This window comes from Hypanus sabinus, chromosome 29 (assembly GCF_030144855.1).
Source record: "Hypanus sabinus isolate sHypSab1 chromosome 29, sHypSab1.hap1, whole genome shotgun sequence".
Classification (NCBI taxonomy): Eukaryota; Metazoa; Chordata; class Chondrichthyes; order Myliobatiformes; family Dasyatidae; genus Hypanus; species Hypanus sabinus.
In genome coordinates this window covers 22807789-22834431 of record NC_082734.1, presented here as the reverse complement: position 1 = coordinate 22834431, position 26643 = coordinate 22807789, and the positions used below count along the sequence as shown (strand labels likewise).

Below are 26643 nucleotides of genomic sequence, written 5' to 3'. Positions count from 1 at the left end.
CGGGTTCAAAACCCAGCTAGGTGACAGGTCTCCAGTTGCCAGTACTCCCACCATTGAACCTGGAAGATCCCCCCACTGCACTCCACAACAGAACACCTTGCCCAGTCGGAAGTACTCACCAACAACCCGGATTTTGATATTCGCCTTGTCGACGAAGCCTTCAATCTGGACGCTGAGCTCATAGCTGCCGGAGTGGGCACGCTCTGCGTGCCGGATGAAGAGGATGGTGTCCACTTCGCTGTTGCGGATGCTGATCTGGCTGGTGTCCAGCGGCTGCCCTTCCTTCAACCATGTGACCAGAGGTCGTGGCTTCCCCTGAGGAGGTTCAAGGTTCAAAGGTTAATGGAACTCAGGCAGTGAAGATGCTGGAATTCAGAAGAGTGAGGGGGATCTCATTGAAACCAATGAATATTGAAAAGCCTAGACAGAGTGGATGTGTCCTGTAGTTGGGAGTCGAGGAATTCATTAGACTAGAATGCTCCTTTAGAACCAACATGAGGAGGAATTCTTTAACCAGAGGGTGGTGGATCTGTGGAATTCATTGCCACAGACGGCAGCGGAGGACAAGCCTCTGGGTGTATTTAAAGCAGAGGTTTTTGCCTAGTAAGGGTGTCAAAAGTTACAAAAAGAAAGCAGGAGAATGGGCTTGAGGGAGAAAATATGGAGCAGAATGTGGAGAAGACTCGATGGGCTGAATGGCCTAATTCTGCTCCTTTAGCTTATGATCTTATGAATGGGTTCAGCTAACGAGGAACTATTTTGCTCCCGTAACCCAGTCCATCAGGAAAAACAGTCGCCTCTCCACTGACATGGCCTCAGGAAAGCAGCCAGCACAATCAAGGGCCTCTCCTACCCCCAACGTCCACCACGAATGTTTAGAAGTTTATTGTCAGCTACTACAGGGTCCAATAAAATTCCTTGCTCATACAAAGCTCACAGAGTAAACAGTGAACATGGTGATAAAAATACAAACAACAGTTTTGCAGGCTGCACCAGGGAGATCATCCAACCCCATCATTGCTTGGTCTGGTAAAAGACCACAAGAAATTTCAGAGAGCTGTGGACAGAGGTCAGTTCATCACAGAGAGCAGCCTCTCCCTCAAGTGTCTCTGCCTACTCTTTGAGCAGCTACATAATCAAGAATCCCAGATATTCTCTCTTCTTCTCCTCTCCTGTCGGGCAGAAGATGAAAAACCTTGAGAATATGTACCAGCAAGCTCAAAGGACAGCTTCTACCCCGTTTTGATCGGACCCTTGCATGATAAAAATGAACTCTCAATCTCCCAATCTACCTCCCTGTAGCCCTTGCACCTCAATTGTCTGCCTGCACTGCACCTTCCACAGTACCTGGACCAAATTACAAGAACAAGGACAGTTAGGCTAGAGAACAGCTTCTTCCCCCAGGCTATGAGGCTTCTAAACACCCCGCTACCACCCAGTACTCAATATTTATGACAGTGCCAGTAGCAGTAAAACTGTTGTTCATTTAACTTTATGACACGTGCAGTTATGTACATCTACAGAAAAACTTCACTATCTGTTAATATTATTTTATGTGTTGTATGTGGTATATGTTCTGTGTTTTACACCTTGATCCTGCAGGAACACTGCTTTCATCTGTACAGTTGAATGACAATAAACTTGAACTTGAACAATAGCTTCATTAATCAAACTATATTTTCTTCAGCCCCCATTGTCCCACGGTAGAGTTACACCCAGACAGGTGTGGCACATTTAACTACACATTTAACTCTATCTGCTACACATTTAACTCTATGCCCAAATGTACACCTGCAGAATATTTTGATTTTCTTTTTTTTATTTTATTTAGAAAAGCTATTATTGTCATGTTAATATTACACTATTTAATGTCTTCTTCGTTTCCTTACGCCCATCTCCCCTATTGGGGCACAGGCTGCCAACAGCAGCTCATCAGAGGCCCCTGCCCTGGGCCACTCTTTCAAGGTGTAGCCCATTGAAGGTCCTGCCTCTCCCTGGGGTGAGGTTTTTGGAGCTTCGGTTGGTGTTTTCATGGGGGGGGGGGGGGGTTGCTAGCTCTATGCCTAAGCCTCCTCCTTTCCAGCTGGGCTAGAGAGCCATTCATGATGGTGGAATATTTAATGTGCTGTATGTGGAATATGTTCTGTGTTTAGCACCTTGGTCCCATAGGATCGTTGTTTCATTTAGCTATATACATCTGTACAGTTGAATGACAATCAACTTGAATGTTCTCTGTAACTGGAACACTATATTGCATTCTGCTTTCTTTTTACTACACTTTTGCTTATTTATTTATTTACTTATTAATATTTCTTTATTTCTATATTTGCAGTTTGTGCCTTTTGCATACTGGTTGAACGCCCAAGCTGATGCAGCCTTTCATTGATTGGCTCCTGTTCTATTATGCATTTATTGAGTATGCCCACAAGAAAATGAACCTCAGGGTTGTATATGGTGACATATATGTACTTTGATAATAAATTTCCTTTGAACTTTGATATACTGATGTATGGAATGATCTGTATGGACGGTACACAACGTTTTTCATTGGTGATAATAGTAGCAATTACTACTCAGTTTTCTTGCTCTGATCCAGGCGGGGTTAAGCTGGCATTGTTAAATCCAACCTCTCATGCGACTGACATAACGTAAGAGCTTAAGCAACTGGAGCTGGAGGAGGCAACTTGGCTCCCGTGGACTTCTCCAATACAGGACGAGGACATGGTCGATCTTCTACAAAACTGTCGTTTACCATCCCTCTGCCCATCTCCTTAATGTCCAATGCCAATCTCACTTTTTCCACCACTGACTACTGACTGATATTTTTGGGTTGACCATCAACCTCCGTAACACACTACCGTGAGGTGTTCCAAAGATTCGTCAGCTTCTGCATGAAGAAACCCCTCCCCAGTTCAAGCTTAAAGGGCCCACCCCTCATTTTGAAACTGTGACTCTCCAGAGGTGATGTCTTTCTGAGAAGGTGTGAAGAGTTCACCAGGACGATGTCTGGATTAGAGAGGGCGTGCTCTCAGGAGAAGTTGGGAGTACCGTGGGTTGTTTTCTCTGCAGCAGTAGAAAGCTTTTAAGAATATGAGAGGCACAAGTAGAATAGACAGCTATCTTTTTCACAGGGTTAAAATATCTAATGTCAGAGGAACACACACAAAATGCTGGAAGAACTCTGCAGGCCAGGCAGCATCCATAGAAAACATTCGACAGTCAATGTTTCAGGGCAAGACCCTTTATTACGACTGGGAAAAAAAAGATGAGAAGTTAGAGCAGGGATTCCAAATTTTTTTTATGTCATGGGCCAATGCCATTAAGCAAGGGGTCTGTGGATCCCAGGTTGGGAACCCCTGAGGTAGAGCAAGAAGGTGGGGGGTAGGGGAAGAAGAAGTACAAGGTGGTAGGCGACAGGTGAAACCGGGAGAGGGGAAGGGGTGAAGTAAAGAGCTGGGAAGTTGATTGGTAAAAGAGGTAAAAGGCTGGGAAGGGGGAATTGGATAGGAGAGGGTAGAAAGGGAAGGGGGAGGAGCATCAGAGGGAAGTGATGGGCAGGTAAGGAGATAAGGTGAGAGACGGAAACGGAAATGGGAATGGTGAAGGGCAATTACTGCAAGGTCATGCCATCAGGTTGGAGGGTGCCCATAAATTTTTCATAGCTGCTGCCTGGCCTGCTGAGCTCCTCCAGCATTTTGTGTGTGTTACTTGGATTTCCAGCATCTGCAGATTTTCTCATCTGAATATTAGAGGATCTGCATTTATGAAGAGAGGGGATAAATTTGAAAGAAAAGGATGGGACAAGTTCTTTACACGAAGAGGGTGAGTGTCTGGAATGCGCTGCTGAGGTGTTGGTGAATACAATAGAGATGCTTAAGAGGTTCTTAGACAGATGCATGGATGTGCGGAGAATGGAGGGACATGGACACTGTGTAGGTAGAAGGAATAAGTTTAATTAGCTCGACACAACATTGTGGGTTGAAGGGCCTTTTCCCGTGCTGTACTGTTCTATGTTCTAATACATTCCCAGGATCATTTCCAGCAAAGTCGTCTTGCTCTGGAGGGTGACCATTCTTTGCTGTGAGCCTACCCTCCTTCTGACAGCATTTCAGAGGCAAGGGACCTCCACACCCTACAGCCCGGTCACCATCTAGGCCTCGGTACCCCACACGAGGATACGGACAGTGGATGAGATCTGACCTGGGCGAGTCTGGGCTGTGATGGGCCTGAGCCAGCACCATCAGTCCAAAGTGATCACTGGTCTTCGCATCAGCAAGGTCTTCGCCAGCTTCAGTGATGTACAGGTGTTTATGATGGTAGACCATTCTCTCACTCACACACACACACACAGGTGCACAAAAACACAGACACAGACGCGCACACACACACGTGCACAAACACACAGTTTGTCATCTCTTGAACAATGGTTATTTGTCAGTCCTTTTGGGTGCAGTCTTTCACTGATTCTAGTGAGTTTTGGGGATTTACTGTGTATGCCTGCAAGAAAACGAACCTCAGGGATGTATGTGGTGACAAGTGTGCACCTCGATATTAAAGTTACTTTGAATTTTGAACATAGACGCACACACAAACACACAAGCTCACACACAGATTTACCCACCTGGAATGGGATCATAATATTGATTTGCTCACCAACTTTCTTAATGTACGTCTGCCTCAGTTTCCGCGGCAGCCAAATCTTTGGATGCTCTACAGAGTAAAACAAAAACAAATGAGGAGGGGGTCAGTGACTCTTGAGCAACAGCAGCTCAGTCCAGCTGACAACACCATGGGTGATCAGACAGAGCTCAAGCTTAAGCAAAATCCCTACCCTCCACTGCCCAGCAGAGTCTCTCTGACACCACTCCCTTCTCATCACTTGGTTTTCATTTTGCCTCCTGCAACTATCCTGCCACTTCTAATATTCGTTATTGACACTGCCAGTTCAGTGGGCGAGCGCTCTCTCAGAAAATGCTGAGTTCGCACCCCACTCCCAGTGCAATATTGAGGAGCGCCACTCCAGCTGAAGCTCCAGCCTTCAGATTAGACATTGGACCAGGGGTTCCCAACCTGGAGTGTGAGATGGAATTTCAGGGGGTGCGACAAAGAGTGGTTTGTGTGCTAGAGTGACAGGTCATGAATCATCACTCAGCCAGCTGCCAGTGTGCCTTGAGAAGTGGTAGTAACGTTTGCCCCAAGCACACTCCAGTCTCCCGCTGCCCGAGTCAGCGTTGAGGATTCTCATCGGTGTTACTTGGGAAGTTACACCTCAGAGTTGAGGAGTCTCATCAATTTACTGTTTACAATTTTTTCTGAATAAATTAGAATCTAATTGCTCAATTTATATTCGCATTTTATGAGCTGAGCTTATTTAAAGCTTATTTTTTTAAGTTCAATTTGTTCTCCCGCAGTATTGTATGTGGTTCAAAAATTAGAAAATAGACTTCTTTGTCTTCAAATGTGATATTACTTTTGTAGGGGCTGCGAACGTTAATCAAACATTTCCTAGGGGTGGTTGGGAACCACTGATTTAGAGTGAGACCTCTCTAGCTGTAAGACCATAAGATATTGGAGCAGAATTATATCATTCGGCCCATCGAGTCTGCTCGGCCATTTGATTATAGCTGACCCATTTCCCTCTCAGCCCAATCCCCAAACTTCTCGCCGTAACCTTTCACGGCCTGACTTATCAGGAATCTACCAACCTCCACTTTCAATACACTCAATGACTTGGCCTCCACAGCCGCCGGTAGCAACAAATTCCACAGATTTGCCACCCTCTGGCTACAGAAATTCCTTCCCACCTGATGTGTCTCATCTGTTCTGAGGTTGTGCCCTCTGGTCCTAGACCGCTCCACTATAGGAAACATTGTCTCCACATCCACTCTACCTAGGCCTTTCAATATTCGATAGGTTTCAATGAGATCCCCCTTCATTCTCCTAAATTCCAGTGAGTACAGGCCCAGAACCGTCAAACGTTCCTCATATGACGAGCCTTTCAATCCCAGAATCATTCTCATGAATCTCCTCTGAACCCTCTCTAACGTCAGCACATTCTTTCTTAGACAAGGGGTCCAAAACTGCTCACCATTCTCCAGGTGAGGCCCCTCGACTAGAACGGGGGTAATGCTGAGGCTTTGTGAGTGATCGGTCAGACCATGCTTGGAGTATTGTGAGCAGTTCTGGACCCCATGTCGGATGTGACAGTATTGGAGAGGGTCCAGGGGAGCTTTATGAGAATGATCCGAGAATGAAAGGAGCATTTGATGGCACTGGTGCCTGCACTCACCGGAGCTCAGAAGATGGAACAGAATCAGAATCAAGTTTAATATCACCAGCATATTTCGTGAAATATATGCTGTGAAATGAGGAGGGAACTCATTGAAACCTACCAAAAATTGAAAGGCTTAAATGGAGATGATGTGGAGAGGATGTTTCCAATAGTCTTCACCACTATTGGAAACATCCTCTCCACATCATCTCCATTTAAGCCTTTCAATTTTTGGCTGAATGGGCAAAGTAGTGGCAGATGGAATACAGTGTCGGAAAGTCTATGGACATGCACTTTGGCAGAAGGAATGAAGGCGTAGACTATTTTTAAAAGGGGGAGCAAATTCAAAATTCAGGGGGTGCAAAGGGACTTAGGAGTCCTAGCGCAGGATTCCTTAAAGGTTAACTTGTGACTGTGCCGGGGGTGAGGAAGACAAATGCAGTGTTAGCATCCGTTTCTAGAGGGTTAGACCCTTCAGAGTTCTCTATCCAGAAAGGCAGAGATGTAAGGACGAAGAGTCTCAACCCAACACATCAGCTCTTTATTCCTTCTCCATTGATGCTGCCTGATTTGCTGAGTCCCTCCACATTTAGCGCGCCTCTCAGACACCAAGGTAATTGGCAAGTCCCCAATAACAGATTCTTTAGATTTTTTTTCAGTGATTCCACCAGCATACATTCAAGGCAGAAGCATGGGAGTACGTTATGGACCATGGAGCAGGACTGAGGGGCTTTCTAGACAGCAGCACTTGCAGTAAAAGAGAGAGAGACGGAGATGTGTGGGACAAGGTTTTTTTTTGCTCAGTGAGGAGTGAGTGCCTGAAACGGGCTGCCAAGGGAGAGTGGTGGAGGCTGATGTGATCTTCGTGTCGAAGAGACTGTTAGACACATGATTAGATGGGGAATAGAGGTGACTTTTATGAGGCATTTGGACAGGAAGATCAACAGGGACTGAAGAGATTATAAACCACATACAGACAGAAAGGATTAATCGGATTGGCATCAAGGTCGGAACTGGCATAGTGGGCCAAAGGCCCTGTTCCTGTGCGGTAGTATTCCATGATCTTATCAGCTTATGCCTCTGTGTAAGCCACACAAACGTAACCTTGCCAATATTGTAAAAGTCAACAACAGGTTTTTTTTTCAGATATAACTATAAATATAAAAATATATCTATCAGTGTTGGCATCGGAGAAGGTCCAGAGGAGGTTCACAAGAATGAACGGGGTTGGCAGGAATAATAAATCAGCCATAATGGAATGGTGAAGCAAACTCGATGGGCTGAATGGCCTCGTTCTGCTCCTTTGCCAAATGGTCATACAGTCCCCTCACACAGCCGCCCTGTGTACCAACTACGATCGACTGAGGACACTCCCACCGCAGCTCCCACGTTGCCACCCCTGCCAACCCGCAGGGCGAGAGCCACACGTGCATGGACTGTGGTGCAACCCACGAGCTCCGGCCCAGGGCACACGCCCTCTTGGTTTTGGATGGGCCCCTGGCTCCAGGAGATGGAGGTGCCCTGCCCAGCTGTTTCACTTGCAAACGCCACTTACGGACAATCTCGCGGATGGTCACCGGCTGAGACAGCATAGCCGGTGGACTCTTCCCAGCAATGTTCACGGCCCGCACGCGGAAGAAAAGCTTCTCCCCTGTAGGAAGGTCCTTGACCGTGAAACTCAGGCGCTGCACCAACTCCGTGTTGCCGGCGATCCACACGTCAGCTGCACAGAAGCACAAGGTCCAAGGTGAAAAGTTTACCAGTTACTGTCAGGTGCACCAGGGTGCAATGAAATTCCTTGCTTAGAGTGAATGATATAAGACATTGGTATAAGATGGGTTAAGACATAGGAGCAGAATTAGGCCATTTGACCCATTGGGTGCTCCACTATTCCATCATAACTGATTTACTTTCTCTCTCAGCATTCTCCAGCCTTCCCTCTGAACATTTGGCTTTCTTACTAATCAAGAACCCATCAAGCTCTGCCTCAAACATACCAAATATTGGTGATAAAAAACTACAAAAATTTTACAGATGCATCATAGAGAACATCCTATCTGGGTGCGTAATTTTAATTTATTCATTTACAGGATATAGGCATCGCCAGCTAAGCCAGCATTTATTACCCATCCCTAGTTGCCCTTGAGGAGGTGGTGATGAGCTGCCTCCTTGAACCGCTGCGGTCCCACAGGTACACCCACGGTGCCGTCAGGGAGGGAATTCCATGCTCTTGACCCAGCGACAGTGAAGGAACGGCGTTATGTTTCCGAGTCAGGATGGTGAGTGACTTGGGGGGGGATTTCCAAGTGGTGGTGTTCCCAGGTATCTGCTGTTCTCACCATTCTAGATGGTGGTGGTCGTGGGTCTGGAAGGTGCTGCCTTAGGAACTTTGGTGTGTTGTCACAGTGCATCTTGTAGACAGTACACACTGCTGCAACTGTCTGTCGATGGTGGAGGGATTAGGTGCTTGTGGAAGGGGTACCAATCAAGTGGGCTGCCTTGTACTGGATGGTGTCAAGCTTCTTGAGTGTCGATGGAGCTGCACTCATCCAGGTGAGTGGCGAGTATTCCATTACACTCCTGACCTGAGCCTTGTCGATGGTGGACAGGTTTTGGGGAGTCAGGAGGTGAGTTACACACCGCAGGATTCTGAGCCTTTGACCTGCTCTGGTAGCCATGGTGTTTACATGGCTAGACCAGTTCGGTTTGCTGTCAATGGTAACCCCCAGGATATTGGATTATATTGTAAAATTATTTTTTTTTTTCAGTTTAGCTTTCCTATGCTTGCTTGTATTTTTATATAATTATAGAGTAAATTTTTCATGAGACCATGATCGCCTACATCATAGGACACAATGATTTGGAGTGGAGATACATCTCTACCAAAGGAGGAGCAAGACACTCCTTCCCTCCGCTAGCCTGCAGGTCACCCTTGGGCAAGGAGTAGCACCTGCTTAGCCCCCAATCAGGGTCACTTGAAACCATGGGAGCAGGTGGTGAATGGTCATATGAGCAGCCAGTGCATGTCACAAGTCCGAGTTATGCTACTACTGATGCCAGGCAGACAATCTCCGAAGAGTATTGTTAATGGCTGGAGTCACCCGTCCTGTGGACACTGTTCAGAAGAGGCAATGGGATGACAAACCACTTCTGTGGAAAAATTTGCCAAGACCAATCGCCCACGTCATACAACATGGCACATAATGATGATGATACATGCAATTGTTCAGTGAAAATTTCAGTAACTATGGTATATTTTTCTAGAAACTTCTTACTTTTCCTGCAGCACGTGTTTTTCCTCATGAAGTTGGCTATTTAATAGGTTAACTGATGTCACTGGAATGCTGTTATCTTTTCAGCCTTTCCCAGCATTTTTTTTGTAGGAGACTACAGAGATTTCTTTAGTAAACACAAAGTACACTGCAGATGCTGTGGTCAAATCAACACGTACAAACAAGCTGGATGAACTCAGCAGATCGGGCAGTATCCGTTGCTGCCCGACCTGCTGAGTTCATCCAGCTTGTTTGTATGTGTCAAGATTTCTTTGCTCCCTGAACTTCTCTTTGTTTTTGTAGCACTTAATAAAATAGTCATAACTACCTAGTTTTGTACCTCAGCTTTGACTTCTGAACTATCAGATCGCAAAAACACCAGGAACCAACAATATCTTTGTACGGTAACTCCTCTGCAGCAAGACCACAAGAAACTGCAGAGGGTTGTGGACATGGCTCAGCCCATTTGGAAAATCAGCTTCTCCTTCTGCGACTCCCCGCTGCTTCAGGGTCGCAACCAACAAAATCAAGAGGCATTCTCTCTTCTCACCCCTTCCATCAGGCAGAAGATACAGAAGTGAGAGAACACGCAAGAATGACACCTCTCCGGCTGTTATGAGACTCTTGAACGGACCTTTTATATGTGATAAAGATGAGCTCTTGGTTTCCCCGTCTACCTCATCATGACCCTAATGCGCACATTATTATCTACCTGCACTGAAATTCCTCTGTAAATATAGCACCATCTTCTGCTTTTTCCTCCAAGAGGTCCTCAACCTTGTCATTGGATTTAGAGGTTTGCGTCCCTCAATGACTCAGAGAGCTATGTTTGCTGGAGACGGGGCTTTATGCTTTGCTTCCTGGTAGGGTCACCCTTGCCAAACAGGTCAAAGGGTGAGGCCAGACTAAGTGTGGTCCACCAGTTCTCAGAGGATTCACCTCAGCGCTGACAACCCTGGCTGGTGAAACAGCAATGAAGGCTCCTTCTCCGTCTGAGTGGGACGGTATTCCTGAGTCTCCACCCGGGACTCGCACGACTGACAGCTGTGAAAACCGAGAAGAAGCTTCTGACATGATGAAGGAAGCCCTGAACACCGCCTGAGATGAAGGATCTTCATTGCTGTCCTAAATGGTATAGCAGACAGTAAGTAATTCTGCTTTTGTTAGTAACACATACAAAATGCTAGTGGAACTCAGCAGATCAGGCAGTATCTATGGAAACGAATAAAGAGTCGATGTTTTGGGCCAGGACTCTCAGAATCTCTCGAATATGTTCTGCATTCTGTTGTGGTACCTCAATGTACTGATGTTGTCATGCAAAACAGTTTTTTTTTACTATGTCTTAGAATATATAACAATAAAAAGTACAATAAATACAGCAACAAGTACAAAACAATTAAATGGTTCCCAGGTGACCAGGAGGAGATGCATCTCAACCAAAGAAGGTGTAAAGTGCTCCTTCCCTTCACTCGCCTGCAGGTCACCCTTGGGCAAGGTATAGCTCCTGCTTAACCCCCTCGATCAGGGTCACGTGAAGCCATGGGAGCAGGTGGTGGACGGTCGTATGAGCAACTGGTGCAGATCACAAGTCCTGGCTATGTGACCACTGAAGCCAGGCAGACAATCTCTGAAGAGTATTGTTAATGGCTCGGGGTCACCCGTCTTGTAAAACCACTGCCCAGAAGGCAAACAGCAAAATCACTTCTGTGGAAAAATTTGCCAAGAACAATCCTGGTCAAAGACCAGGTCCACCCACGGCTCATTTTGATGATGTTCAGAGATTGTAGTGCCAATGAAACAGTGCAATTAGAAAATCTAATGCAATGATAATGGAAGAGATTGGATTGGGGGTCCAGGAACATGGCAACACCACGAGAAGGAGATGTGAAAGAGGTGACTGGTCCAGGATTCCATCAGCAGCGGGATAGAAGTGCGCTGGAGCCTGGTGGTGTGTGCGCTCAAGATTTTGTACCTTCTCCCGAATGAAAGTGGGGAGAAGTATGTCTGGGATTGGTAATGATATTGGCTGCTTTTCAGAAGCAGTGGGAAGTTTAGAGAGGTTGCCGAGGAGATTTACCAGAATGCTGCCTGGATTAGACAGCATGTCTTATGGGGACAGGCTGAGCGAGCTAGGGCTTTTCTCTAGGAGGCTGACAGGCAACTTGGTCAAGGTGGTACAAAATGATACGAGGCATGAGTGGACAGTAAACAGAGTGACCAGCATCTAATATGCAAAAGAATATCAAAAATACAAATATAAATATATAGATAAATAGATACCTAAGCACATCAGTTGCAGAGGCCTCGAAATTGGATCAGTAAGTTGCAGAGTAACACACAGAAAATGCCGGAGGAACTCTGCAGGTCAGGCAGCATCTACGGAGAGAAATAAGCAGTCGATCCCCTCAGCCCGAACTGTTGACTGTTCATTCCTCTCTGTAGCTGCTGCCTGGCTTGCTGAGTTCCTCCAGCACTTTGTCCGTGTTACTCTGGATTTCCAGCATCTGCAGAATCTCTTGCTTTCCCATAGGTTGCAGAATCAGTTCGGAGTTGAGGCGAGTGAAGCTTTCCACGCTGGTTCAGGAGCCTGATGGTTTGAAGGGTAATAACTGGTTCTGTGGGACCTTCTAAGCAGTGTTATAATTACAGGAAAAATGCAGCATAGATAGATAACAATATGCAAGGACCACAACGAGGTAGACTGGGGGGGATTAAGAGTTCATCTTCTAGCATATCAGAGTCTGATAACAGGGAGATTGAAGCTGTCCTTGAACTTGGTGGTTTGTGTTTTCAAGGATGAAGTAATCTCAAGAGCTCGGCTCTGATTTAATGGAACCAGTCAGTAGTCTGGTACTTACAGCCTTCCTTTGCGTATTCAATCAGGTATCCGTCCAGCCCCCCGGGACCGACCTTCTCCGGCATTCTCCACTTTAGCGTGGTGGTGGTGTCCGTCACATCGTCGACCACCAAGTGCGTTGGCTCACTGGTGGGGCCTTGAGACAGGGAACAGACACTTAGCGCCCGATTCAGTGTGATCATTTGCCATGGGCATCAAGCCATGAGACATATATTCATATTACATAGAACACAGAACAGTACAGGCCCTTCAGCCCACAATGTTCTGCCAACCTATTCCACTATCAATCTAGCCCTTCTCTATACAGCCCATCAACCATCAATTTTTCTACCATCCGTGTGCCTAGCTATGAGTCCCGAAAGGCCCCTAATACATTTGCCCCCACCACCATCTCTAGCACTCTCTCCTTAAAAAAAACCTACTTCTGACATCCCCCATTATACTTTTCTCCATTCAGCTTAAAAGAATGTCCTCTGGTCTGAGCAATATTGTACAATACAGGCCCTTCAGCCCATAGTGATAACCTAGCTCATCCCAATTTTCTGCATTCAGCCCTTAAACCTCATGTGCCTGTCCAAGTGTTTCTTAAATGTTGCTATTGTACCTGCCTCAACCATTTCCTCTGCTAGCTTATCCCACATATTCACCACCTTCTGCCTCTCAGGTCTCTTCTAAACCTTCCCCCTCTCACTCTAACCTAATGCCCCCTAATATTGGACTCCCCTATCCAGGGGAAGACTGCGACCAAGCACCTTATCAATGCCTCTCATATTCTGAAATATTTCTAAAAGATCGCGCCCACGTTTCAGGGAATAAAGAGTGAGCCTGGCCAACCTCTAACTCAGGCCCTCCCGTCCTGGTGACATTCTTGTGAATCCCTCCGCCCCCTTTCCAGATTGACCGCACCATTCCTGCATCGGGGTGACCAGACCCCAAGTGTGGCCGCTCTATCCTAATCCAGGACGACCGGAACCCTTCGCGGCACTCCAAAAGAGCGTCCTCACAAGTGACCTGTGCAGCTGCCACGCTGCTGTACTCACTTGGTGCCAACAGTGGCCCAAACCCACAACGCACGAGCTCCACCAGGATGAAAATCCTTCCTGGGCCACACAAGTCCCACTTCATCACCAAATGCAGACACAGAGAGACTGCAGATGCAGGAATCTAGAGATGCAGACACGTCCTGATACGGAGTTCCATAGGACATACAACAGTACCGCACTGTACAGGTCCTTCAGCCCACTGGCCTTTTAACCTGCGCTCACATCAATCTAGCCCATCACTCCCACATAGCCTTCCAGTTTTCTTTCATCAACATGCCTATTCAAAGTCCTTAATGTCTCTACCACCTCCCCAGGTTAAGTGCCTCTTAAATGTCCCTAATGTCTCTGTCTCTACCACCTCTCCTGAATAAGAGCCTCTTAAAAGTCTCTAATGTATCTGCCTCTACCAGCCCCCAGGCAGGGTGTTCCACCCCTCTCTGTGTATAAATCGTATCTCTGTCATCTCCCCTATACTCTCCTCCAATCACCTTAAAATTATGCCCTTTTGTATTAGCCACTTCTGCCCTGTGGGAAGGGTGCTGGCTGTCCACTCATGTTATACACCTCTATCAAGTTACCTCTCATCCTCCTTAGCTCCACAGAGAAAAGACCTAGTTCACTCAACCGTTCCTCACAAATCATGCTCTCTATTCTGGGCAGCACCCTGGCATTGTCCCCTGCACCCTCTCTACATCTTTCCTGTAGTGAGGCAACAGAACTGAGCACAATATTCCTACTGTCATCTGACCAGGGTTGTTTTTTTTTTAGAGCTGCAACATTACGTCATGGCTCTTAAACACAGTCCCCTGAATAATGAAGGCCAACACACCATATGCCTTTTTAACCACCTATCAACTTGTGCGGTTACCTTGAGGGATCTGTGGAGGTGGGCCTCAAGACCAATCTGTTCCTGCACACTGCTAAGAATCCCGCCATTAACCCTGCACTCTTCCTTTAAGTTCAACTTCACAAAGCTTCTCACTTCATGCTTTTCTCGATTCAGTTACATCTACCGCTTCCGATAAGACAGTTGCTTGCCCCGCCAGCTGCCGCCGAGATTCCAGCCCTTCACTCACCGATGGGCATGAACGGCCTTGAAGAAACACTTGGAGGGGAGATACCAATCCCATTCACGGCGAAGACTCGCATCTCATACAGACAGCCCTCAATCATCCGCGTGGCCGTGAAGGTTAGCTCTTTCAAGGGGTCAAAGTTTAACTTCATCCACCTCATGCTGGTCTTCTTCTTTCTTTCCAGTAAGTAGCCTGCAGGGGGAGAAAAGGAATTAAAAACGTCCCTTTGAGGCTGGGGAGGATTTATGTCACGATGCCTCTCTCTTGCCCTCCCTGTAAAGCAGTAAGATGGACAACTTGCTGTGAAAACGGGAGACGACCTCCCTTACAAAATGGAGAGACTCCTATATACCCATAAAACTCATGTGGATCTTACTTTGACCAGTAAAGGCAAAGATAGAGAGATAAAGATTGGCTTTATTTGTCGCACGTTCAAAGTACATTTATTATCCATAAGGGATAGGAGCAGAATTAGGCCATTTGGCCCATCGAGTCTGCTCCGCAAAGTATGTATACTATATACAACCTTCAGATTCCTCTTCTTACAGACAGCCATGAAACAAAGAAACGCACAGAATCCATTAAAAAGACCACCAAGCATCCAAAAGTAAAAAGTAAGCAAGTAGCATTCAGAACTAAAGTTATATGCACCACCCTGTGTGTGAAAAAGGTGCTCCTCTGGTCCCTTTTAGATCTTTCCCCTTTCACCCCAAATACCTGCCACTTCTTTTAGACTCCCCTACCCTGGGCAAAAGAACCATCCACTTAAAGTAACCATCCACTTCCTCTGTGCCTCTCATAATTTTAGACACTTCTATATAACCACACAAGGCTGTTCAACCTTTAGTGGACAGGATAGTTTACTGGTCATCCACCTGCACTGCCCCACCATCAGACCCGGTTACTGGTTAGAAAACTAATCACTAATCAATATCTTCAGCTATTTTTTTCCAGTGCTGGGAGACATCCCAAGAGCTTGCTCATCAAAGTGTACAAAGGTGGTTGCTCGCAACTTACAACCACTGAAAGAAGGCAATCACTAGCAACTTCCCATTTCTTCAATTCAGTGGCAGGAACCTGGGCCACATCCGTACCTGTAATGGGCTGACCGCCATCAAACTTTGGAACGTCCCATACTGCCGTGCACCAGTCGTCTCCAATGCCAGTGATCTTGACGTTTTCAGGAGGATCAGGGATATCTGCAAAACAAAGGTATAATGGAGGAGGCCACATACACACACACACACACACACACCAGCGGAAGATCATAAAAAGTTAAAGATCAGCTTTGTTTGACACAGGTGCATCAGAACATACAGTGAAATGCCGACGTCAATGATTAACACGGGTCCAAGGATGTGCTGGAGGTAGCCCACAAATCTCGCCACACTTCTGGTGCCAGTACAGCGTGCCCACAACTTACTAACCCTAAACGTTCACCTTTGAAATGTGGAAGGGAACTGCAGAATCCGGAAGAAACCTACGTGGTCATGGGAAGAAGAACATACAAACTCCTTACAGACGGTGGCGGGAATTGAACCCTGATCTCATAGCCGTGTCTGTAAAGCATTATGCTAAATGCTACTCGACAGTGCTGCCCTCGGAGCCCCGAATCACAACTGAGTAGAAGATATAGTACTGTGCAAAAGTCTTAGGCACATATATATAGTTAGGTTGCTTAAGACTTTTGCACAGTATTGTAGTAATTTTATGTATTGCACGCAAAGAAAAAATAAATTTCATGACCTGTGAGTGACAATAAACCGATTCTGATATGGGTCTCTGTTGTGGATTGAGAATGGGAAGGGGGTAGGGAGAGGGAAGGAAGCAGAAAGCACCAGAAAGACATTCTGTGATGATCAATAAACCAATTGTTTGGGATCAAAATGGCCTTGCCTGGTGTCTCGGTGCTGGGTGTGTCTGTACCTGGCACCTCCCCTCTGCCACCTGTCCTACACCCCTCCCACCATTCCCAACATCATTTGCTCCCGGCAGATTTACAAACTCGCTCTCCGCTCCACATTGACCATCAGTACTGTGCAAAAGTCTTAGGCATCCTAGCTATACATATGTGCCTAAAACTTTTACAAGGTAATGCAGGTTGGCACAGATTATTTTATCCTTATTTAGAGACACAGCGCAGTAACAAGCTCTTCTGGACCAATGAGCTGCCCCAATTACACCCATGTGACCAACTAACCCATCCGTCTTTGTAATGTGAGAGGTAACCAGAGCACCCAGAGGAAATCTACATGGTCACGGGGAAAGTGTACAAACTGCTTCCAGAAAGTGGTAGGAATTGATCCGGGGTCACTGGCACTGTAATAGGGGGTACAGAAATCGCTATCCTATGGTGCTGCCCCTGATCATTATCCTTACTGGAATAGATTTCAAAGCCCTGTTAACAACCACACCCATGAGTCATTATTGAGTTCTTGGGTTAAAGATAGTTACCGATTCATTTTAACAATCGCACACAAGCCAGGCATAGGACAAGATGTAGAGGTGGGTTAGCTCATGGTTTAAACTTGGAGATTGCCAATTAAACAAATTTGTCAACAGTGGCAGTACTTAATAACTCCTTATGAGAGATAAACTCTCAATATCCATTCCAAAATTATACTCCCGCTCCCCAAAGAACAAGCAAGAAATGGTTTGATTTGCTGCTCAATTTCACCCGTTTCCCTACCAGTCATCGCGGCTTTTTGCCAAACCGACCCCCACCCCCTCACGGTTGACAAGACATACCAACAACTTTGACGAAGAGGACAGCTTTATCTTCGCCTGCTGGGTTCTTGACCACAATGTTGTACTTCCCCTCGTCCTCCCTCATGGCTCCTTCCAAGATAAAACTGCTGTGGTTCTCCTTGGTCTCAATACGGCAGCGTCCCTCTGTCTGTGTGAATTCCTGGGTGGAGATGAGAGAGAGGTCTGCTTCAAATTCAGAATCTCGCAAACAGGTTTATCACCACTGTCTAATATGGAGCTATAGGAACAAGGAGTCACAGTCTTGGAGAGTCATAGAACATAGATATGGTCTTATGTTATACCTACTTCAGCCCACGATATTGTGCTGATCTTTTAATTTATTCTAAGATCAGTCTAACCCTTCTCTTCTACTACCCCCCCCCCATCATTTTTCCATCATCCATGTGCCTACCTAAGAGTTATTTATATGCTCCCCATGTATCTGCCCTCACCACCACCCCTGGCAGGGTCTATAGAGTAATACAACACAGAATGAGGCCCTTCAACCCAACTGGTGTATGCTGACCACTGCTCTCTGCTGGTCGCGGTTGCCTGTGTTTGGCACATAACCAAGCCCCTCCCCTCCATGTACCTATCCAAATGCCACTTAAATGTTGTAATTCTACATGAAGCAAACTTTGCCACAAAGGGCAAAGTTATTGTCGATTACAAAATGAATAACCGAATAGTTCCCTCAATAGCGTAGTGGTTAGCGCAATGCATGCATTTACAGGTTGGCCTCCAAGAGGACCACGACCTTGTCGCAGTGTTTGGAGGCCTGAGTGCTTCAGTGACCCAGAGTGCCACACCGGCTGGAGTCGAGGCCTTGCACTTGGTCACCCATGCCAACAGTCAAAGGGTAGAGGTCAGACTAAGAGTGGTCCACTGGTCCTCCAGGTTTGAGGGTTCAGCTCAAGGATAACTACCCTGACTGGTAAAATAAAATTCTTACAGAAACGGCAACAGAGAATCTTTCTATTCTGAGTGCGATGCTGTTCCTGAGTTTCCATCTGAGAAATTTCAGTACTTCACAGGACTGAAATATCAGCAGAGTTTTGATCCGAAACTCAACTGTTTACTCTCTTCCATAGACGCTGCCTGGCCTGCTGAGTTCCTCCAGCATTTTGTGTGTGCTGCTTGGATTTCCAGCATCTGCAGATTCTCTCTTGTTTGAGATTGAGTTTGGTTAGAACCTGGAGTTAGAGGTTAAAGGTGAATGGTAAATTATTTAAGGAAACCTTTGGGAGAACATTTTCACTCAGAGGCTGGTGCGAGGGTGGAATAAGGGTTTAATTTCAACACTTAAGAGAAATTTGGACAAGTGCTTGGATGGGAAGGGTATGGAGGACTGTGGTCCAAGTGCGGGTCAAGGAATCTAGGAAAATGAACAGTTTAGCATGGATTAGATGGGCCAAAGGGCCCATTTGTGCTCTAGCTCTCAATGAATACAGGTACTATTTGTGGAGATATTATATTCAGTTTCAATCGTTTAACTGAGTTAAGGTGGCAGACCAAAACGTTCAAAAGTCTTGTTGGAAATGGCCAACAGTTTATTCAGACATGGCTACAAAATGACCATTGGTTGGCCAGCTCAGATTTCTTTCTCTTCCCCTTGATGCACATTATAAACTTCAAGGGAAGTTCCACTTGCATTGCAGACCTGGAGATTTCCCCGATCAGCCGGATGCAGCCACAATGGTCAGTCGGGAGAATCCCCAGGGTAATTCCTGGAGCACTGCAATCTTGACTGGTTAGCCTTCAACTTTGCGGTGCCTGTGGCTGGGCTTCAAATCCCATCGCTGCCTGTAAGAAGTTTGTACATCCTCCCTGAAACCATGCAGGTTTTCCTCCCACATTCCAAAGACATACGGGTTAGGCCGAGTAAATTGGGGGGCCCGCAATGTCAGAGCTGGAAGTGTGGCATCACTTGCAGGCTGCCCCCAGTGACTGTGCTGAAGCCACAGATTTCACTGTATGTTTCGATGTACCTGTGATAAATAATGCTAATCTTTAGATCTTTCATCTTTGAAAATTGGTCCTTCAGTTGTGCCAAGCCAGGCCATCCTGAGGCCTACGAGTGGTATGGACAGAGGCCCACTCTGGACAAGCTGATTCATTGGTAGCAACTCCAGCTCCATGTTACCAGCTCTCAGATCTGGGTCCCTCTTTAGAGTCCTGAGCAGAGATGGTGGTTTATTGGGAAGAATGTGATTAAGCAAGATGGGCAGCTTCTACATTTTAAATAGTCAACGTTTTGAGCCAAGACCCTTCATCAGTTATGAAAAGAAAGGGGTCAGAAGCCAGAATAAGAAAATGAGGGAAGGGACAGAGAACAAGCTGGCAGGTGATAGTGAGTCCAGGTGAGGGGGAAGTTGGGTCACCGGGGAAGAAACTGGGACGAGATAGGTGGAAGAGGTAAAGGCTGCAGGAGAAGGAATCTGATATGAAAGAAGAGTGGGCCATGAGAGAAAGGGAACAGAGGTGGGGCACCAGAGGGAGATGATGGGTGGGTGAGAAGAGAAGAGGTAGAGGGAGAGTCATAACGGGGAATGGAAAAGGAGAGAAGGAAGAAGGGAGAGAAATTAGTGGAGGTTAGAGAAATGAATCCCCCACCCTAATGAGCTTTTTTTGTTCTCCCTCCCAGCTCGGATGAAGGGTCTCTGATCTGTAACGCTGACTCTCTTCCCACTGATGCCACCAGACCTGCTGAGCATTTCCAGCATTCTCGGTTTTAAACACAAGAGATCCTGCTGATGCTGGAAATCCAGAGCACCACACACAAAACGCTGGAGGAACTCGGCAGGTCAGACAGCACCTACAGAGGAAAACAAACAGTCGGCATTTCGGGCCGAGACCCTTCATCCCAACATCACCAGGACTTTGAACCGAGACCCTTCATCAGGGCATCTGGACGTTAAGACCTTTCACCTGGACATCATCAGGACTTTGGGCAAAGACCCTTCATCAGGACATCTGGACAATAAGACCTTTCATCAGAGCAGACTACCTACCTGGTCAGACTTGAACCAGGTAACCACTGGACGAGGTTCACCACTGGCATCAACGTCCAGCCTCAGCTTGTTGCCTGCTACCACGACGATGGTGTTCTGCGAAACCACGCTGCCCGTGCAGTCAAGGTGGATCTTAGGGGGCTCTGGTTTGGGCAGGAAATAAATTTAGAACCACCAGAAAGAGAGGAAGTGAGAGAGAAGAGGGGCAACCACTCGGTGAGAGGGGGGGAGATCAGGTGGAAGGGAGAGTGAAAGAAAGCAAGGAGGAGACAGAGGAGTAGGAGAAGGAAAGGGGGAGGGAGAAAGAGGCAGGTGTGAGAGTGGGGTGTGAGAGAGAGGAAAAGGGGAGTTAGTGAGTGAGAGAGAGAGAGGAGGAGAGAGAGTGAGGGTGGAAGCAGAGAGTGAGTGAGAAAGAGAGTGATTGGAGGAGGAGATAGACAGAGTGAGCGAGAGTGAAGAGGCAGAAATAGAGGGGTGGAGAGACAGTTGAGAGAAAGAGAAAAGAGAGGAGAGAGTGAGTGAGATGGATGAGAGGAGAAGGATATAGAGGGAAGGAGAGTGAGTGAGAGGGAGGAGGGAGGGGAAGGGGATAGAGAAGAGGGGAGTGATTGAGAGAGAGGGAGTAAGAGAGTGAGTGAGTAAGCTTGAGGGGAGGAGGGGGAGAAGGTGAGAGGGAGAGAGCAAAGAGAAGGAAAGAGAGGAAGAGATATAATGAAGAGAGAGGAAGTGGAAGACCGAGAAAAGGTCAGCACAGACACACTGGGCCAATGCCTGTTTCCGTACTGTACGTCTCTTCAATAAACCGCTGAAAAGTAAAGGGAAGAGAGAAGGGTGAAAGTGAAAGAAACCATGATTCTCCTGTGTAATAACAGGATAGAGAGAAGAGAAAGAGATGGGAGAAGGAGGAAGGGACGTCAAAGGAGATGCACACGAGGGGACGGACATCATGAGGAGAGGCATCAGCAGGCAACCAGCAGGAACACATCTACAAGTAACTGATAAGCAGAATAGAGGTCTTGTCACACCAGATAGAACAATTCGCATCTTTTTCAAATTAAAACTGCAAACCCAAAATTTAATACAAAGGATTTCAGCACCAGATTTAAAAATATTCAAACCTTACCTTGCCGGGGGACGTAGTCAATTTTAATCTCTGGAAAAGAGGAATGAAAACAAAATGGTCAGCTAGTGGAAGGAACAGGGATTATTACAAGGAATGTTAGGAGAAAGATGAGGCCATTCTGTCCACTAAGCCTGTTCTATCACTGAATGAGATTGCTGACATGGGGCATGACTTGGTGAACAAATATCATCAATCCCAATTTCAAAATGGGCCAGGGCCTTGTGACTGCAATGGGATGATGTTCCACACCAACCAGCTTTTGCACAAAGTGGTTTTCCAAAAGACCGGGTTTTATTGTAACATTACATCCCATTGCGTTGGACTTCTACAATAACTGGACTTCTCTCTAAACCTTACCTAACAATTCTTTTCTCTCTGTAACCTTACCTATCAGTTCTTCTCTCTCTATAATCTTACATATCAGTTCTTTTCAAACACCTACTAAAGTAAAATGTTGCCACTTGACCTTCCATACCAGAGTCATTTTGAGCTGGTTGAACCTGATTAAGTAAGCATTTGTTGTCCTTGGACAGAGAGGCTAGCTGGGCCATTTCAATTCAATGTCAACTACACCACTATGCACCTGAAGCCATAACTAAACATAGAAAAAAATAGGTGCAGGAGTAGGCCATTCAGCCCTTCGAGCCTGCACCGCCATTCAGTATGATCATGGCTGATCATCCAACTCAAAACCCTGTACCTGCTTTCTCTCCATACCCCCTGATTCCTTTAGCCACAAGGGCCATATCTAACTTCCTCTTAAATATAGCCATTGAACCGGCCTCAACTGTTTCCTGTGGCAGAGAATTCCACAGATTCACCACTCTCTGTGTGAAGAAGTTTCTCCTCATCGCGGTCCTAAAAGGCTTCCCCTTTATCCTTAAACTGTGACCCCTCATTCTGGACTTCCCCAACATCAAAAACAATCTTCCTGCATCTAGCCTGTCCAACCCCTTTAGAATTTTATACGTTTCAATAAGATCCCCCCTCAATCTTCTAAATTCCAGTGTGTATAAGCCTAGTCGATCCAGTCTTTCTTCATATGAAAGTCCTGCCATCCCAGGAATCAATCTGGTGAACCTTCTTTGTACTCCCTCTATGGCAAGAATGTCTTTCCTCAGATTAGGGGACCAAAACTGCACACAATACTCTAGGTGCGGTCTCACCAAGGCCTTGTACAACTGCAGTAGAACCTCCTTGCTCCTGTACTCAAATCCTTTTGCTATGAATGCCAACATACCATTTGCCTTTTTCACCGCCTGCTGTACCTGCATGCCCACCTTCAATGACTGGTGTACAATGACACCCAGGTCTCATTGCACCTCCCCTTTTCCTAATCGGCCACCGTTCAGATAGTAATCTGTTTTCCTGTTCTTGCAACCAAAGTGGATAACCTCACATTTATCCACATTAAATTGCATCTGCCATGAATTTGCCCACTCACCTAACCTATCCAAGTCACCCTGCATCCTCTTAGCATCCTCCTCACAGTTAACACCGCCGTCCAGCTTCATGTCATCCGCAAACTTGGAGATGCTGCATTTAATTCCCTCATCTGAATCATTAATATATATTGTAAACAATTGGGGTCCCAGCACTGAGCCTTGCAGTACCCCACTAGTCACTGCCTGCCATTCTGAAAAGGTCCCGTTTACTCCCACTCTTTGCTTCCTGTCTGCCAACCAATTCTCTATCCACATCAATGCCATACCCCCAATACCGTGTGCTTTAAGTTTGCACACTAATCTCTTATGTGGGACCTTGTCAAAAGCCTTTTGAAAATCTAAATATACCACATCCACTGGCTCTCCCCTATCCACTCTACTATATCTTCAAAAAATTCTATAAGATTCATCAGACATGATTTTCCATTCACAAATCCATGCTGACTTTGTCCGATGATTTCACCCCTTTCCAAATGTGCTGTTATCACATCTTTGATAACCGACTCAAGCATTTTCCCCACCACCGATGTCAGACTAACCGGTCTATAATTCCTCGGTTTCTCTCTCCCTCCTTTTTTAAAAAGTGGGGTTACATTAGCCACCCTCCAATCCTCAGGAACTAATCCAGAATCTAAGGAGTTTTGAAAAATTATCACTAATGCATCCATTATTTCTTGGTGGAAACTAAGCCACATCAGGAGATTGAAAGGACAATATTTCTGACTTGACTACTTTGACTTAGTCAGCCTGTTATATTCTGTGACTAATAAACCGTAATACTGAACATTCTACACATATCTAATTAAGAATCCCGTACGATCTTCATGCATTATTATATTCTTGTTATAGTATTTATCACATTATTAATAATTTTATTAATATACTATGTATTGCATAATGTCTTGTATGTATTAATATATTGTATACATAAAAGTATATTATGTTGTACATTATATATCTATAATATTACATATTTATCATGCATCAATCCAGTAGTGGAAGTATTAGATATTCACAATTACAATCCCATAAAGACAACATGAATTAATGTGGACAATGAAAATTACATATACCAATTACATATACCCATTGTGTTGGCGTGTGGTTAAGGCGTCGGTCTGGTGATCTGAAGGTCGCTAGTTCGAGCCTTGGCTGAGGCTGCGTGTGTGTCCTTGTAGCAAGGCACTTAACCACACATTGCTCTGCGACGACACCGGTGCCAAGCTGTATGGGGCCTAATGCCCTTCCCTTGGACAACATCGGTGGCGCGGAGAGGGGAGACTTGCAGTTTGGGCAACTGCCGGTCTTCCATTAAAAAAAACCTTCCCCAGGCTCGCGCCCTGGAAACTTTCCAAGGTGCAAATCCATGGTCTATGAAGACTAATGGAGGCCTACACTACACATATACCCATTACATATACCAATTACAACCCTTATGTAGACTACGTGAGTGAATGTGGACAAAGGAAATTATGAGAGTGATCCACCTACCCAAGAAGTTGAGCTTGGCAGAAATAGAGAGCGCGTAGCCATCTGGAATAAAGGTGTAATCGCCTTCATCTTCTGGAGTGACATTGTCAATGACCAATTTATGGATTCTGGAGATGGGAAAAATCAGAGGCAGAGGGAATAATGCGGTCCCTGAGATCAAGTGGTGAAAGAGAAGTCACGTAGAGGCGCTAATCCACAAACACACAGCACCGACTTCCCCACGCATGCTTGACAAATCCACCTGTCCCCTTGGACTTGCCCAGTATGTGAGCTCTCTGCCTGGCTAGTAGGTGTCACAGAAGGGTAGTCAGTCCAAGCTTACAACAGTCACCAACGGAGACAGGCACAGCCACTGCTCTGCCCAAGACCACAAGAAATTGCAGAGACCTACAGACGCAGCTCAGTCCATCACAAAAAAATACAGGATGCCAACTATGCTTCCCACTGCCTAGAACAGGGGTGGGCAAACTTTTTGACTTGAGGGCCACAAAGGGTTCTAAAATTTGACAGGGGGGTCGGACCAGGAGCAGATGGACGGAGTGTTTTGATAATACACCTCATAAGAGAAAATAAAATATCATGGGATATGTAGAAAACCTGTGCTTTAATTTCAATTGAAAATGAACAAATGCATTACAACAAAATATCTGTCTTTGAAGTCCCATGGTATTTAGCTATTTATTGAAATGACTTTTAAAACACTGAAAATTAAATGAATAAAATACAGCTTTTTTTAATAGTAACAGTTATTATTTTAAAGCACTGAAAATTCTGTTATCCTTCAAGATATTATCATCATCACTCTCCTCCTGACTGTCTTTATTTCAAAAACGGTAGGAGATGCAGGTCTACTTGTCCTGCTCCTTCTTATTCAATTGTCCCCTGTGCCAAAACTCAACAACGACCCGCACAATGACAGAACAGTGAGAGCGCGCCAGTATGCGGAGCACGTTATTTGATCTGGAGCGCATTTTTTATTTTGAGAACGTACATGCACCTGCGCACTACTCATGTCCATCACTTAACAGAAATGACATGTAACATGTAAGGCTTATTGAAAAAAAATATTTTCGAATGCATTTTTTTACATAACACAACGAAGAAACTTATTTTTAATTTCAGTGGGAACAGTGTTGTTGGTCTCCCTTTTTAGCCAGCGCACCAAAGTCTGGATTTAGTTTTGTTGTGGCGATTCTCAGGGTGGATCTGAGGTGTTGGTCAGTTAACTTGGATCTGTGGCTGGCTTTGTTGATGTTCATGACGCTGAACGCCTGTTCACACAAATAGGTCGAGCCGAACAAAGAGTAAACCGCAAATGTGGAGTAATACGCTGCACCTCAACAAAGGTCAATGTGTAGCGGTGTGCTACATGCAGCGCTAAAATTATGACACGGTAACTGCAGTCGAAGAAAAAAACTTTATTCGAAATCTCCAGCCTCACTTTTAAGCCTCCCTCAACCTGCCCCCCGTGGCGCAGAGGCTCCAAAGCTCTGTGCTCGCAAATCCCCGCAGGCTATCTTCCTTAGCCGGAACGCTGGCTAATTGTGAGCCGGTTCGGATGTGCCAGGAAATGGGTCGCCACAAATGTATATAGAGTGCGTCATCTATTGGGAAAACACCAGAATTGCGGGGAAAAAAAACGTTAACAAGGTTTATATTCATCAATTTCTGCGGGCTGGATTAAAAAGCTTAACGGGCAGCATATGGCCCGCAGTTTGCCCATGCCTGGCCTAGAATCAAAGACCCACCCCAACCCAGTGAGTCTCTCTTCTCCCCCTCTCCTGTCTGGCACAGAGACAAAAAGCCTAACAACACGTACCACAAGTTTTCGGACTCTGTCCATTCTTCTCACTGCCTCAGTAAAGCAGCCAAACATGAGGAACGACCCCCATCCCACCCACCATGGGATTTCTCTCTTCTCGCTCCCATCAGGCAGAAGATACAAAAGCTTGAGAGCTCACACCACCAGGCTCGAGGACAGAGTCTATCCACCGTTATAAGACTCTTGAATGGACCTCTGAACAAAATAAGAGCTCTTGATCTCTCAACCTACCTTGCTGGTGGCTCTTGTATCTTACTGTCTGCACTGTTATTTATTTACTTAGTGAGATACCGCATAGGATGGCCCTTCTGGCCCTTCGAGCTGCACCGCCAAGCAACCCCGTGAATTAACCCTCACCTAATCACAGGACAACTTACCGTGACCAACTAACCTACCGACCCACACGTCTTAGGACTATGGGAGGAAACCCATGCAGTCACAGGGAGAACGTACAGGCAGTAGCGGGAATTGAACCCGGGTTGCCAGG

At 46.0% G+C, this 26643-nt stretch overlaps 1 protein-coding gene across 1 annotated transcript in view; it reads right to left on the bottom strand.

Annotated features, from left to right (window-relative positions):
- LOC132383130 (myosin-binding protein C, fast-type-like) overlaps window positions 1-26643 on the bottom strand; it is a 104518-nt gene that overhangs the window by 20133 nt on the left and 57742 nt on the right. The window contains exons 16-25 of the mRNA XM_059953954.1: window positions 24335-24441; window positions 21399-21428; window positions 20276-20418; window positions 17265-17424; window positions 15611-15715; window positions 14520-14708; window positions 12402-12536; window positions 7827-7994; window positions 4622-4710; window positions 120-315 (exon numbers count right to left, since the gene is read on the bottom strand). Of these exons, the coding sequence (XP_059809937.1) occupies window positions 120-315; window positions 4622-4710; window positions 7827-7994; window positions 12402-12536; window positions 14520-14708; window positions 15611-15715; window positions 17265-17424; window positions 20276-20418; window positions 21399-21428; window positions 24335-24441 (1322 nt within the window). The remainder of the gene's footprint in view (window positions 1-119; window positions 316-4621; window positions 4711-7826; window positions 7995-12401; window positions 12537-14519; window positions 14709-15610; window positions 15716-17264; window positions 17425-20275; window positions 20419-21398; window positions 21429-24334; window positions 24442-26643) is intronic.